The 17,048-nt window shown below is 34.7% G+C and overlaps 1 protein-coding gene across 1 annotated transcript in view; it reads right to left on the bottom strand.

Moving 5' to 3' along the window:
- ASCC3 (activating signal cointegrator 1 complex subunit 3) overlaps positions 1-17,048 on the bottom strand; it is a 250,456-nt gene that overhangs the window by 116,477 nt on the left and 116,931 nt on the right. The window contains exon 14 of the mRNA XM_077176551.1: positions 10,387-10,521. Coding sequence (XP_077032666.1) covers positions 10,387-10,521 — 135 coding nt within the window. The remainder of the gene's footprint in view (positions 1-10,386; positions 10,522-17,048) is intronic.

Raw genomic sequence — 17,048 nt, 5'->3', positions numbered from 1 at the left:
CCAGCAAGCAGGGTTTCTTCTGATTCTTGTCTGACTTTTGAAATTCCAGTTCAAAGGATCTTAAGATGAATTCAAAACAACCAAGATAAAAGAAGATACAACTAATCTTGCAGATACCAAGGCTTCCATAAAAATATAACAGATATGCTAAAAACCAGAGACTGAGTATACATGTAATCAAACTTAGACTACAGAAAGAAATGTATGGCAATAAATATTTGGCAGTTCTCTAAAAATAAATCTCCACAACTTTTCAGAAGTATGCTTAATTACTTTTTAACTTATTTTGTTTTCTCCAAAGCACCTCTGGCTCTCAGTATGTGGAATTACTGGAATGTGGATCCAATTGAAATCACTTCCTCTTTATGTTTTGTTCTAATTACTCTTTCATTTAAAAGTCTTAAAAGTGTGTGCCATTCTACTCATTATTTCCCAGTTCATCTTTATTAGATGCCATTGCAAGCTTCAATGCAAAAACACTTCTGTCCAGTTCTGAACAACTCTATATCTTTGCAAATAAACTAGAGGAGTAGTTATAAAGCCCGATGAAATTTGCCTGCACAATGGTATTTGGAGGAGTTGGAAGTAGAAAGTGAATGACAACTGAAATAGTCAACATACATACCTAAACAATTCCATCAAACCATAATGAAACTAATATTTGAAAAGCTTTATTATTTTGAAAAAAATGAAATCAAGAATATGACATGAAATCCAATTTTTTTTTCCACTTGTTAATAAAATCATGGTTTTTACATGAAAACCTGAATCTAAATGTACTCTGGTGAATCTATTTACTTGCACTGATTCTAACCATGTTTTTAAAGAGACAGTGTGAGACAGTTTCCAATATTGTAGTGATGTTTTCTGCCATCTTGGGTGTTTATGAAAATGTATTTTTCAATTATAATGGGTCAGACCCTCAAATTTAAAAAAAAATAACAATTCAAAATATCCTATACCTTCATTGTTTTACAATTTAAAAAAAATTACATGAATCCTCAGGGAGCAAAGGGCACAGAGTCAGTTAACAGTGATACTCTGAAGGAAAAACATCAAGCAATTCTAGAAGAAAGAACATGTATTTATTCTACAGAATAGCTGTGAACTACAGGTTTTGTTCTGAATTTTATTTCAGTAAAGACAACTACAAAGGGTGTTCTCTGATGGCCTGAATCTTTAAAGCAATCTCCAACCACTTAAAAAAACCAAGACACTGCATCCTTCATTTATAACCCTGAAGAATAGTACTTTGTGATGAACTTTTTAAAGTCAAGTGTGATTGCTAGAAAAAAAAATAAAACAAAATACAATTCACCGGACCTTGCAAAGTTTACTTTTGTTATTTACTGTAGAAGAAATCAAACATGTTTTCTAAAAGAATGTCAATCACTGAACAGCATCAAGCCTGTTGGAGAACAATATAATCACCATGAAATACAAGGTACAACTGATCAACAAGCAACATTGACTGTCAGCGTGCAATACAGAAACCCTTCCAACTGTTATTAACTTTCAATTATTACTCTTCATTGCTAATAATTACTGTAGCTACACTATTTCCTGACAAATGAATTTCTAAGTAGATAGGATCTCTTTAAACACTATTTTTTAGTCAGCATATGATTTCCATACAAAGGTACTAAAACTGGAGGTGATCAGAATCATTTGTCAGTATGGTTTAGTGCATCTTATGCAGAAAAGATGCCTGAAAATTGTCTACAGTCTTACTGTGAACATATTGCATAAGGTCACACACTGCAAACTAGAACTAACTAGCACGTTTTGGAAAAGCAAGCAAGACCTAGGGGTCTGGGGATTGAAAGCAGATGAAAACTGGCTGAAGCAACCAAGCTCTTTGGGCTGAAAGGGGCAAGGGCAGAGAGCACTTATGCTCTATTTATAATTTCTTCTTGCTGGAGTGCTCACCACTAACCAGGTATTGCTTGCCTTTTAGCCTGTTAAATGACAGAACAAAATGAAGAAAAGGGAGCTTTATCCATTCAAGATACCTCACATATTTGTAATATACACCTGACCTAATTACACATGGTGAAAACAAGTGCAGGCAAAAATGAAAAGCGGGTAATAGGCTGTTCTACTGAAGTACAAAGAATGCAGTCCTGGTCTCCAAACTTGTCAAAATTAAAACAATCATACTAGTTTTGGTTTTGCTTTTCCCTCCCAAATGTCTCAGAAGTTGATAATTTGTTTCTTTATGATTAGCACAGCTATTCAAATCCAAATATACTTGATACAATCAATGAGATTTCAAGTTTAAATCCTCTTATCCAGGGAAGCTGTTGATTAATAACTACTGGGAAAAGATATAGCAAACTTTTTGATCTGGATTACATGGTAAAGCATCCTAATAACTACCTGAAGGAGATTTTCACAGTCAAGACTTCAGGAAAGACAAAGAGATCACAATTGCTTTTGCAAAAAATAAGAAATAGCTAAGAATGCATAGGAAAATAGGAAAAGGTACTACACCTTTAATACATTCACTTATTTAAATCAGTTAGTTTTACAGTAATATTAACAGTTATGCTGATTTAAAAAAACACACATATGCTGCTACTGACTGTGCAAACCCCTGTAACTGCAGCACCAACCAAATAACTTGCTAGAACTACAAATTACAGCAAGCAGTGTCATGGCCTGACATCAAGGAACCTCTATTAGCCTAATATTCTTCCCATATCCCACAGAGAAAGAAGTTTCAGTATATTTTAAAAGAAGCCTTAGATTTAAAGAGAATTACCTATTAAAGACATTATTTTAAACACTATAACTTTGAATTTCAGTTTCTATATTTTGAAGCACTAATAAAACATTTAAACAAATTTATTTTCCTTAAGGTCTGAATTTACTGAATGCAAAGACTGCACTACCTTGCAGAAGACTGCAGTAGACTTCATTTAAGGAGAGATGTTTAATCATGTTATAAATATGACAACAGTTTCAAATGATCTTACTAAGCACATTTAGTATTTAATAGGAATTTTGTCAACAATGAAAGGGGATGCTATAGGCAACACATTATCCCAGAGTTTATCAGAGCATTTCCATGGAGGATTAGTAAGAAAAGGCATTAAATCTTATATTTACACTGGTTAAATCCATTACTGATTTTAACCTGAATAACTCTGAAATAGCTGAGAAGCTCTGTACAAAAGCATAAAACCTCTTTCAGTAGTTCCTTGAAGAAAAACATCAGCAGCCCTGTCAGCTGTATTTGCAACCTCAGAGATCATTCTAGAAAAAGGTTTGCTAACCCATTTTTCTTGCAGGAGATCCATTACTAATGCGGTGCAGCTTCTGGAAGTAGAACAAATATTCATGAGGTGGCTTTCCAGTAATAAACAGGATGAAACCAAGCATTGTTGCATATCAAGCTGACACTCATGATAGATAAAACAGAATATACAATCAAGCCCATAGATTATTAGTGGGGGGAAAAGTCCATTTTATTTTTTCACAGGATAGCAGAAGACTGTTACTTGTTACATCAGTGCTGTACTATCAGAGTCTGAGAGACAAGAAGTCTGAAATCCTTGGATAAGAGACTGGTTTTCAGAAATACAGCTGATAACAGAATTCAGTCCATACCATATAGTTTATACCTTCTGATTCACAATAAGAACACTAGAAAATTCCAGCAGGCTGTAAACAATACACAGGACTACACAGAGCATCAGGCTGAAAATAGAACTACAAACCTAAAGCTGTGCAAATACAATTTCTAGAATGACACATAAAAAAGTAACTATTATAATAACAAAAATATACATCAAACTTCAAGCGGTTTTCGTTTTTAAAGGTCAGGAAAAGCAAAACCAAAAAGAAATTTATTGTTTCTGTCAACTTTTTATTTCAGTATACAACAGCTAACACTTAACTTTAATATCTAGGAATACTGCTAAAAAAACTGAAGGCAATATTTTTCTATTGCTCACAATATATCCCTCTGTAAAAAAGCTGCCCCAAAATCGAAGTGTCCATCTGAATAACAATGCTAAATTCCACAGCTCAGGATTCATTAAAACAGTGGAATTGTTGCGTACAGAACACATTTTTCTTTAACACCTGAATTTTTAGGATCACATCTTATTGCAAATTTTGTCTCTGACCTTCAAGCAGGACTACAGAATAAAATATCCCATGAAAGAAATACAGAGTGTTTCACTTCCTTCTCTGAGAGACAATTAGCAAATATTTTTCACAAATAAAAAAATATAGTAATTATAAAACAAATAGGAAACTTCAATATATGTTTGACATTTATTATAGCCTAATGTATTTGAATACATATCCTCATTTTATTTTTATAGTTTTTTTAATGGCATATCAAATATTAGATATGTTATTAGTAAAACAAAAATAAAATTAGGATTGCTCTGAAATAATTAAATGTCAGGCAAATGATTACACATTAAATATTTGATGAATACTCTCTAAAAATTAATTTCTAATAGTTTAAAAATGTTTGACAGATAATTAAGAGGATTAGTAATTGCTTTTGGATTTTTAAGGCCAGTAAAGAATACAACGCTTTTAACTATTCTATTTTTTCAGTTCATCCTGTGAAGTAGCCTTTACTTCCATTTGCTATGTCTAGACTAGGACTGTTTGAGTATTACTTATTCTTGTAAGTCATATACTGGATTTCAGATGATTTTAAGTATGTTATTTATCCATTACAGCAAAAACTACATATAGAATACAAAACAAGGACTGTATTACATTATCAAGATTATTCTCTGCCAGGTATTGCTAAATTTCATGTCAAATGAAATGGCAAGACTGAATGGCCTGTAGTCTGCTAAATGTGGGAACAGTGCCAATAAACATCCATTTATACAAGATATCTCTTGTCAGACAAACATGATATTATCATTATGAAGCTTAGATTAATCACTCTGCATCACACAGCAGTGATATAATACAGTTAAACTTCTGTCAGAAATTTCATTTATATGATGCAGCATTGGGAATTAAGTACTATATAAAATTAATTTCATCTATTAAAGAGATTAAAATCAGCCAATGATGACTGAAGAAATTAATTGTATATAGGAACTTTCACATGACAGAACGTCAATGTCTTCAGAGATCCAATTTGACCTATGGATATTTAATATTTGTACCAGTGATCAAAAATTTAAAATATGAACATGGTGATTAAAGGTACAGTTTGGAAATAGAAACATTCTGAAGGAATGGTAAATGCTTGCAAGGACAGACCAGTTCCACACCACCCCTTGGCCCACCTACAGATCATCTTGGAGGTTTCAGGAACAAAGAAACCAGGCCATGTTTGGAGAATAGATTTTAAAAAGAACCTACAAAAGCTCTTTATAGTCATGTTTTATCGTGTTAATACTCAACTTATTGCATAAAATGTATCTGATTTATGGTGTAAGGGGTAAGAAATGCTTACACCAGGTACCAGGTCTGACACACAGTCTGTCTAGAGCAATAGCTGCTTTGAACAGCAATGCCTAAGGAAGAGGAGTGTGAATGCTCTGCCCAGTATAATCTCTTGGCCCCTCTAACTTTGCCACTGAAAGACTTTCTGAGTAGCTTGATCTACCTCTAACAACAATAATTTGCTATTACAATTAATAAAAACTTTCTCAGGCAAATAAATTTAAGTCAATGAAGAGAACTAGCATAAGATCCTGGGTCTAGAGCACTAGGCAGGCCAATTCAGACATGAAGAATTACACATATCAAGGCTATAAACATTTTAGAAATTGTTACTAGTGCTCAAACAGAATTTTGTGCCTTGCTCAATTCCCTACATCACATTATAAACATTTCACAACAGCTGGTCCTTCTTGTACACAAAAACTATGAATCCATTAGTGTGTCCCTGCAGTATTTCTACAGCTCTGACTTGTTCTGTTTAGAACAACAGTTGTCTGCAATAACATTTTCTTTTTTTTTTCCTAACAGTTGTAATGGTAGAAAACTGTACAGATGCAATTCCTGATGACAGTCACTTAAGGCTGTAAATGTAGGCTCTGTGTGTTCACCTATGTGGTACTGAAGTTTGTACCTTAGCCAGTAAACCTCTCCAGCATTAGAATTACCATTGAAAGAGAAAACTTCTGGACTTTCAGGATACCTAAATACAGAATTGTAGTTGATTCAGGCACTGCTATTCCAGGCTCTGGTGTCTAATTCCAGGATGGGTTATTGGAAAGAAAGCAGAAAGTTAAGAAAAATAACTAACTTCTTTATATCCAACTTGACTTCACTGTGCCTTGTGTCTTTCTTTATCTGTTACATTTTGAAATCTTTAAAAATACTGGCACTGAAAGTTTCCTTGACGAAATACATGATGGTAAAACCCTTTGGTAAGATGCACATACATTACTGCTCTCAATATAGCCAATTCTGTTGGAAATATTTACTGCTAAGAAAGAAAAATAAAATTTAGATTGAACAGTAATAGTTTTAATAACAACCCACCACATGCTCTAATCACTGAAATCTTTGGTGTACTCATAAGTCTTCATATGTAAGAGCCTTAATTGCTCAGAGAAATGTTGCTGGCATATTACTCATTTTATGATAATTGATGGCTGTTTATGCACAGTTCTGCTTTGGCAGACTATATATCTTATTTGATTAGTATCTTTATTGTGCTAACTGTGTATAAATAAAAATATGCCTCAAAGATACATACTGTGACATAATTATTTCAATACAGTATATTCACATTAGTTTAAACAGCAAGTTTCTGATGAACAGAGAACATAAAACCACAAATTCCCTCAATATCTTGAAAACTCCTTTTGTAGACAATAGTTATTAGGTAACAGAGCCAGAATCAACAAAGTAATTAATTTTTATTGTAAATGAAATGAATATAATTTAGCTTTGTTTGTTGAATGGATCCTGAAAGAGGACAAATGGAAGTATGTTGGGAAAAGTTACTGAGGGTGTTTTGCTACTGATTTCAGTATATGACTAGGCCTTCACTCTGCTTTTAGTATTCCCATTACTGATTTATTTATATGTGACAGTGAAGGAAACCTTAAGTACACTGCAGTATCTAATCTGTGTAAAATACTAACAACAGTAATAAAAAATAGTATTTTTCCCCAATATCTAGATCACACTTACATGCACAAGAAGTAAAATAATCCAAATTTACACTCATGTAATATGTGCATATGACATATACTGATCACTGGAAGAATTTAAAGTTCTTCTGTCTCTTCATAGCCATTGCAAGATTCAACAGACACAAGAAGTTTATGTGATCCTTGCTTGAGAACACAATTCCCACTCATTCATTGCTATATGTTGTGGTTTAGGGATGATACTCCCCAGTTTACTGCTCCCCACTGAGAGTCTCCAAACCATGCACTGCTTGCCTGCTTCTCCCCCTCCCACAGCCTCCCCTTGCAGCTGGAAAGGAGGATTGGAGGCAAAAAGGTGAAGATAAGAACAATTTACTGGAAACAGCAGTAAGGGAAGAAAACAAACAGTAATAGGAACAGCACTAATGACACAGGGCACAAGAAAGAGGGGAACAATTCACGTGTGACTGCTGGAGCTGGTGTCACCAGACTGCTCTGCTGCACCTACATGACCAGAAGGAGCCCCTTCTGCCCAGAGGACACTCCCTTCCCCCTGCTCCCAGACCCCTGCAATGATGTGGGTTGGTATAGAATAATCTCCAGGTCCCCTCTTGGCTAATGAAAAAATTAACCCAATCTTGGCTGCAACCAGAACACTCTGGTCTTCACACCTTTTCCTTCTTATCTGGTTATAAATTTGTTCTGTTATGGACAGTCACACTTGTTCTTGCTTTTCCAGACAATCATCACCAGCCTGATTTGTAAGTGCATTTTGCCTCATCTTCCACACTCTTCCTAGGTACTGATTTATAAGAATTTTTAAAATTCTGTTGGGAAAGATTCCATAATTTTGCACATTACATTTTCATGCCTCAAGTTTCTCTGTAAGAACACTTGGAAGTGTGTACCATTAGTACTGATCTTGTCTACAGCTTTTCCTGAAAAAGGGATGATGCTTACATTTTCATATTAAAAGAGTAGTATTCCCACACAAGAATTCAAATTCTCTTGGGAGTTTGCTTAGAATAACAAGTACATTTCACATGAACCTATATAGTGACAATATTTTATTTGCATTTTTTTATGAATAGCATGTAAAGCTTACAATTTAAGTACTCACTTTCATTTACCTCTCTCTTTCCCAGTTTCTTCCTCACTTCCTGAATCATGATGCTAAGTCATCACTGTTTTCAGTGATGTTTTCAGCCTCTCTATTCAAGCCATTTCTTCAGTGTAAAAGCAGAGAGATTTGTCTGATTCATGGCAGCTTCCCAGATGATTCTACTGTGTAATTCTCTAAATAAGCCAAACACTGCTCTCCCAAAGTCCTAAGTCTCACTGTTTACCATCACAACCTTCCTCTGAATACTGAACTCAATCATTACAATGAAATTTGCCATTCATGGAAATGGCTGTCACCAATTCTTGAGCAGCAAAGTAGGGGCCTGGTTGGAAGCAAAAGCAGTCCCTAAGCATAGCTTATGAACCTCCTGGGTGGCCTGAATAATGCCACTATCCCAGATAATGGTTGAAAATGAAGTGGGGAGACTTCTGCCAGCATCCACTAGAGTAAGTCACAACCACTACATCTGCCTGGACAGAGAGTCCACCACAGATCTCAACCAGAATCTCTCTGTCCCTTCCTTCCTGCTCCCACCTTGAAGCAGACACGAGCTGCACATGTCCAGTTTCACTGTGGGGCTCTTCACAGTCAAAGATCAACCTGAAAGAGAACACAACTCCCTCTCCTCCACTTCCCTGTCTGTGCTTTCCAGTTCGGTGCATTCGATGCACTGGCTCAGAGATGAAATCTACTGCTATTTCCACAAGTAACAAACATGACAGCACATCAAACCACATTCATATCACACATATTCCAAACAGGTTTAGAACTTTCCTATGTTTTGTGGTTTCCATTGACACAGGAATATGCTTTCTAATTAATTTAATCTAATTTCATTAATTAATGAAAAGTAAAACTAAAGATACAGGAGCTGTTTTCACTGACATACACAGTGAGTTGGATGAATACTTTGACAGATATCTCACAAAATATGCACTGCTGAAATAAGCATAAAATTTTTCTTAATTTCTTTGGCAATAATTTTTGACTATCTAAATAAGTACTGGTATAGTACTTATTTAGTACTATTTAGTTTGCTAATAATTCTATTATTCTAATATTCTATTATTCTAATATTCTATTATTTCTACTAATAAGTACTATTTAGTACTTTAGTACCATTAAAAAACTAACATTATTTTTAATAAATGAAGAGTTTCAGGTTTTTTTTCTAAGAAATCTAATGAAAAAAGGTTCAGCAATAATTAGTGCTATAGTAGAAACATGGGGTCTTCAAGTTCAAGTTTGATGTTATTTTTATAATACAGCTGATACTAGGATCTACTAGAAAAAGAGGGGCTTTTAAATATGCTATGTTATGAAATACAATGACATCAACTTATAAGAGCATAATTTTAAAATATTTATTATAGCTCTCAGAAGCATCTTGCCAAAAAGAACATAATTTACCCTGATTTCTCCATGTTTCAGAAATCTGATTCTGCCAACTCTAACATCTATGCTCCATTCATAATTACTAAGACTGAATGAATCTTTTCACATTCTCTTCAGAGGTTTATAATAAAGTAACATATTTATTATAACTAACAACAGACACAAGAACCTAAAACCCTCAGAAGATTGTAATTCACAGGTCCAAAATACTGAAGAGTTTATAGATATATTTGCCAGTGCAAAAAAGCATCCCCATATGTATTAAAACTTTTACAGTAAGTATCTTCTCTTCATGGGGAGAAATCAATTGTGGAAAGAGAAAGAACCTTATTTTTCATGGGATCTTAAAAAGACACTGCTAAATCTAATCTTTGGACTTCAGTTGATATCACCAAATATAAATGCCACACACAGCACAGAATTAAGAATTGTTATGGAAATGTTCTTTCAGCAGATATAATGGCATATTCCTTGAAACTGGTGGTTTAGAGACTTCCTTAGCTGCAAACATGAAAGTTATTGTCAAGTAGTGCAAGCTGCATGAAACACAATTATAAGCTTTATCTTAACAAACTGAAAATAACAAGACTTTGCTCTTCCTTTACTATTACTCCTGCTCCCCTATTCAATTCAGCAACCTCACATGGCTTTTCAAAGCAAAATCTTCCCAGAAGCTCAAAAATGCTGCATCTATTCCCATGGTGGGACTGTTTTGTAAAAAAACATCAATTCCAAGACTGAAAAGACTACCAGTGTAAATTATTCACTTACCTGTTTTTCAGCTTGCCCATATTCTGACCCTTGGGGTGACAAGAAGTGACAAATATGACCATTGTTTTTTGCTTTTTCTCGAAGAGCCATAGCAGTTCGTACTGTAGCATTTCTAGCATGAACAAACACCATCACCTTTAGACAGAAAGAAACAGGACCAATGAGAAATAATAAAAAAGGTTTAATCAAATAATGAAAACTCTTTAATTACAAAATACTGCCTATGGGAATGAAAAAAACTAGTAAATACATGACATACTGATGAAAACTAACGTAATTCAAAGGCAATTAAAGGATGATCCTGCCTAGATTGTTATTTAATATTTTCAAAGAGCTTTTGAGGAGATTGTATTTTTTAAAAATTTTTAAGTCCTTAAAAATAGAGAACAATTGTTGGCCATAAATAGTTCATGTTCACACAGTACTAAGATTAACATTGATGTAAAGAGTTGTGTTATTTGACACGTCTTAAATGATCTGGAAACAAATGCTGGGCTGATAAACATTCTGATGCTACAACTTGGCTATGTGAGAAAAGAACAACCAATCAAACAGAAGAGAACTACTCTGCAATGCTCACAGTTAAAAGCCCACAAGAATATTACCACTGTTAACAGCAGGACCACTAATGCAATATTCAAAAGCCATGAAAACACTAATCAAACTGTTTAAGAGAAATATTTTTACTTTTTTTTTTCATGCTGTTGAGAATGTCAAGAGATCTCAAAAAAGAGTTGGAGTCTTTTACCTAAAAACAAGTAAAATATTCCTTCTTTCTTTCTTTGTGATTACTGCCTGCCATAATGTATGTCTAGAAACAACCCTGAGGGCTTTAGAAACCTTGATAGTCGGAGGCACTCAGTATAGATGCTTCAAGAACTGGAATGGGACAGATGGATTGGGACCACATTCAGTTCCCTTTCTCTTCTGCCTATTATACTCAATAAATTTCAATAAATTCATCAGGTGTAAACAAAAAAACCTGCACATGTTTCTGCTTTTAGTTAGCAGAGGCTTGGAATAAAACTTCAGTTATGATTTCTAAAGCTTCTGCCTACATGTATGACAAACTCTGACACCACAGCAATCATTCATTCAGTAAGACCTTAGTGTGCAGAAACGAGCATTGTGCAACTGTCCTCTACCCAGAAGCCTTTCTACAGTTCTTACAGACACTTAATTTTAGATGTGCAGCACTCTTCTTTGACATTTATCTCCCCCTGATTTAATAATGTACAGCTGGATTCATTGGCTTTTATGTGTTAAATGATGACATATCAACACCTGAAAAAATTTAAAGTGATTGCAAAATTGTTGACTGAAAAACCCGAACTTTTCAGACAGACAACAATCTCTGTACATCTTATAACATCTTGTAATCTCTGTACATCACAACATGTTTTTAAAGAACCAGCCCTAGCTAAAAATTGACATATAACACCTTGTTGGATGTTTTTTTCCCCAATGAAGTCAGTAAACATTCAAATATACTGTAAGACAGCAATATAGTCTTAGGAGGGTTAATTTAGCCTGTCCTAACTGTGTCAGAGAATATTATATTTCAGTGGCAAAATCTCTGTGCATTACATTATGCAAATAAGTTAGGAAAAGTAATTTAGAATAGAGAGAAGTGGTTCCACAGTTACAAGCTGTGTAATTAGATCTGTACTTTGCAGTTCAAAGCCAGCTCTGGTGTATACAGCCCTAGTGCTGAAAGCGTCTGCTGCTGCTCTCCTGAAACCAAAGCTTTTAAATAATAAAAAATATACATTAAAGGAGAAAGCAAATGTCTCTAGCTAGATTACCTCCTCAAAATTTTTGCAAAGTATAAAACAAATCAAACCTTTTACTGAAGACTTTGTTTAAAATTCACAGCAGGAAGTGCTTGCATTCCCCAAAGAGTTGCATATTCCAGGTTTTAATCTTTATGAAAGATGTTAGTGCATCACCAAAGTGCAGAGAAGTGTGCTATTATTACTAAAAATGTATAATCAGGTACTTGAAATACCTTGAAATTCATTTCTTTTGCCTTGGACAGCAAAGATGCTTGGATTAACTTTTCCTACGGGAAAATACATATCTCAAACTGACATTCTCTATGATAGCCTTAAAATGTTGCATCATTTTTCTGGGGAAACATGCTGACTCTTTCACTTATCTTTCCATCTTCCCATTAAAAGTGCTGGTCACTTGAATGCTTGAGTTCAGCAATTCCCTTACTGAGCACCTCTCCTCGATGAGAGAGGCCTGGGTTTTGCCAGCCACTTTGCCTCATACCTTTCAAAGAAACTAAGACTAAAGAATGAATTTATTTAATTCAATGCTGTTATTAACTATGTGGTAAAGAAACAAGCATCTATATTTTAGCCTCAAGACACTGCTTGGCTTCACACAGCTAAATCCTTATAACATGTTCTTTTATGTGGTTCTTGATCTGGGTATTACTTCTGCTGAAAATGAACAATTAGGGATATTGATCAACAGATTAATCTGTCCATCTTCTGCCTTGAGGTCAGCATGAAAACTCCTCCAAGTATTTTACAAAACTCAATTCCTAAAAAAGTTTCAATGCTTTTCCCCAAGGACTGCTAATGACACTTATTTATGATAAAAACATTTCCCTCCATATCAATAAATAGAACCACCTTACAGACTAAGTAAAACTCTAACATGTAGCCTAATTCTAAAGATTAATAAAACTCTTTTCTCCCAGGCTGTGATTTCTCCCTAACTGCCAAGATACAGTTCAAAATTGCAATGCCCAACATTTACAGAATGAAAGTATATTACATCCAAAATATACATGAAAACAACACACAGAGCTCACTAATGGCTCTTGATCAAAAATGATGCTGAATCAGGATATCTTAGGGTACCAGATCTAACTGATAGCATAGCACTGTATGAATGTGATTTCCCATTTCTCTCACCAAATCCAGTAACTGATGAAGAACTATCCAGAACTAATAACTAAGAAAACAGCAATAAATAAGAAATTCATAAGTTGACCTATAACAATCTTAAAAAGTTTAACTTAGAAATCTTATTTTTGCTTTAGCAGATTTTTGTATTTTGCATCTTAAAGTCCTTCTGCACATTAAACAACACCATGGGAATGGAAGGAGCTGAACAGGCTGTCACTTACTAAGGCAACAAGAGAATTTGAATTTACTTTCTAATTATTTTAATTAATGTTAGTACATCTTGTATTTAAAAGAAATATTGATATAATTTGCATGTGTACTAAGATCTTTTACTACAGAAAACTGAAGGATTACTAAGCTGCCTACAAACTAGTGCTAATGAGACATTTTTTATATCCTTCCTTGTCTACAAAAAAATCACAATTTAAAGGCAGACTGCATTTACTCATCACATAACATTAAATAATGTGGATTGGAATATATGAATTTTCATTCCAGGTTGAGAAGTCAAAAAAAATTAAAGAGATACATTTAGGAAACTGTGCTGTGAACAAAGCTGCACAATACCATACAATATTTTAACAGAAAATACTAATTAATAACAAAGAAATATATAATGTTTCATCAGCTAATCAAAACAGTAAGGTGATATATTTTGAAGTCTTGATAGGTTGCCATTAATCACTCTCTAAATTTTGATTTATTCACTCAAATAAATGACTTCTGATCATCCCTGTTAAAACAAAACCTAGGATTTTTTCAAAACACTATATAATCTCATAGAAATCTATTTATCATCACTATTTATCTAACTACCTTTCTATTTTGATACACTAGGTTTTAAGGGGTAATTACTTCAGTGTGCAGATATTTTTACTATTGCATTGTGCACTTATTTATCTGCTATAATAGTACTGTTTACACATGTACCCTATAATTTCAATTTCTGTATTTTTTTAATGTGGAAATTTTTTAAATGTATATTTACTTAAAATGTGACTACCCTAGTGAATGCTTTATTGCACAGTCCCATCTAATTTTTTTATTGTTTATGAATTGCAGAATTTTTTGAGTTGGAAGAGAACTACAAGGATTACCAAAGTCCTCCTCCTGGCTTGGCACAGGACAACCCCAAGAATCCCACCATGTGCTCAAGAGCATTGTCCAAATTCCTTCTGAATTCTGTCAGGCTGGTGGTGTGACCATTTCCCTGGGGAGCCTCTTCCAGTGCCCAAGCACTCTCTGGGTGAAAAATCTTTTTCTAATGTCCAACCTAAACCTCCTCCAGCTCATCTTCATGCCATTCATGAGACTATGTAAAGGGTTCTGGTAGGGACATTATATTGGAAGTTCTTTATTTTCTTCCTATTGGCCCTTCTTTCATTTTGCCTTGTGTGTTTTACATCTATCCATAAAAAAAAAGCACTATTACATAAATTTTGATATACTATCATATTTCTTATTCTTAATTTTTATTTCTCTTACAGTAAGGGTATGACTAAGGATAAGTTTTTGTTATGATCTTTCCCATTTGCCCCAGGGACTCTGAAATTCCTAGGCAATTTTTTTTGCCTTACTAGCAAGACCAAGGCAAAGAGGACATTGAATAGCTCAGTGTTACAGATGTTTTATGTCACAAGCTTTGCTGCCCCATTCAGTAAAGAGCCATAATTTTCCTTAGCTGCCTTCCTGCTGCTGCTGTACTTGTGGAAGCCCTCTTGCTGCCCTTCACACACCTTGCCAGATTCACTTTCAAACAGAGTTTGGCTTTCCTAATCCTATTTCTGCATGCTTGGACAGTGGTTTTATATTACTCCTGGGTCTTCTGTCCCTGCTTTACCCTCCCTTATGTTTTGCAGGAGTTTCTTTCTCATCCATACTTGCCTTGGGGCATTTGCTTGATTTCCTGTACATCAGGATGGACTGTTCTTGAGCTTGGAAGATCTGATACCTGAAAATCCCCTAGCTATTCCAGAGCACCTGTCATAGGATCCTTTCAAGATTTCTGAAAAGGACAAAGTGTTCTCATGCAGCCCAGGACATGCAGCTTTTTTTGCCTTGTTCCCTCCATTAAAATCTTGAATCTATCATCTCATGGTCACTGCAGCCAAAACATTTCCCAGCATTCAGATCCCCAACCTGTCTTTCCCTTTTTGTAAATACAAGGTACAGCACAGCATCAACCTTCACCAGCTCCTCAATCATCTGTGTTGGGAAGTTGTCATCAACACACTCCAGAAAGTTACTGGATTGCTTTTGCTTTGCTGTGCTGTCTCTCTAGCAGACATTGCAGTGGTAAAGTCTCCCCAGAAGACCAGGGACTAAAAACATGAGGCTTCTTCTAGTTGTCTGAAGAAGGCCTCATTTACTTTATTCCTGAGCAGTGTCTGTAGTAAAATCAACATTGCTTATGTCTATCTACTGGCTAATCCTCCTCCTGAATTCTGGCTCATCATTCATCCCTAGGCAGAGCTCCAGGTATCCCTCTGTGCTCTCACACACAAGCTCCTTGCTGCCCTAACCTTGACCTTGCTCAAGATTCTGTTTCCATCCATTGCAGCACTCAGTCATGTGAGGCACCACATCACATCTCTGATCTCAATAACATCTTAGCTCAGCAATTAGGGATGCAAATCCCTAATTTCTCCCTTTTGTTCCATATGCTGCATGTAGCAATACACAGGCATTTCAGAGAGGCACTCAGCTATGCCCATGTAAAATGTGACATTGCATCCTCTGCCACTATGTAAAACTGAAAGTTATAGGGGTTTGCTGTCATTTCCAGGCTATGGATATATGGATGTATTTCAAGGCTATGCATAAAACAGTTGTGGACTTTAAGTCACACTAAGCCTCTAGCATTAAAATAGGAAACTCCCATGACATCAAACTTTTACATTGGAGAACAGCCAGTGTTCACACAGCAGCACTTATGGGAGGATGATTCAAGTGAAAATTACTTGCCCACATGAAACTTGACAACTCTGCCTTTAAACAACAGTTATATACATTTTGCACTAAAGAAAACCTGTTTCAGAACACTATAATAGGATCTGTGCTATCTTCCATTTGTAGTGTTAGCCAAATATATCACAAACTGCAGAGGAAAAATGAATAGAGTGAAAATTAAAGCAGAGGGTGAATTAAAAATAAGACAAACAAACAATACTTTACTGACTTCTACAGGTAGTAGAAATTATTCTGAATTTTAATTGACAGGATAGAAATAGAAATAGCAATAACTATTCTTGTATAGAAAATTAAGCAAGAATAGCTAGTCTATTACTATGCAAATATGTGTCATTAGGCAGTTAACAATTGCATTTTTGCAGATGCCAATGGACTTGAATGACAATTATTATTCAAAATTATAAGCAGCTTTTCACTGTATCTTTTTTTAGAAAAACAAGATCATGCAATAATTTGTTTCAAGCATTTCCCTTTGTCCTTTTTTGACACTAACTATTTTGACTTTGTATAACAAAATATGTTTCTGTGGTATAATAAACTATATTTTCAACAAATATCACTCTAGATTAAGAGTTGTCATGTTCACCATGTCTCTTCTTATGTTTTCAAACCTATACTCACATGTGTAACATTCATAATATGCAAAAATGACCTAGGAGTCAGTAGTCATAAGCAGATTCTATTCAGCTTCAATAAAGGAAAGGAACATAGAAGATACTGGAGAAATCTTTATATCTATTCCCGTTACTTGTACTTAAGCAAAAAACA

This window comes from Agelaius phoeniceus, chromosome 3, assembly GCF_051311805.1.
Source record: "Agelaius phoeniceus isolate bAgePho1 chromosome 3, bAgePho1.hap1, whole genome shotgun sequence".
NCBI classification, from domain to species: Eukaryota; Metazoa; Chordata; class Aves; order Passeriformes; family Icteridae; genus Agelaius; species Agelaius phoeniceus.
The sequence above is the reverse complement of the archived record's forward strand: the minus strand, read 5'-3'. Positions and strand labels throughout refer to the sequence as shown.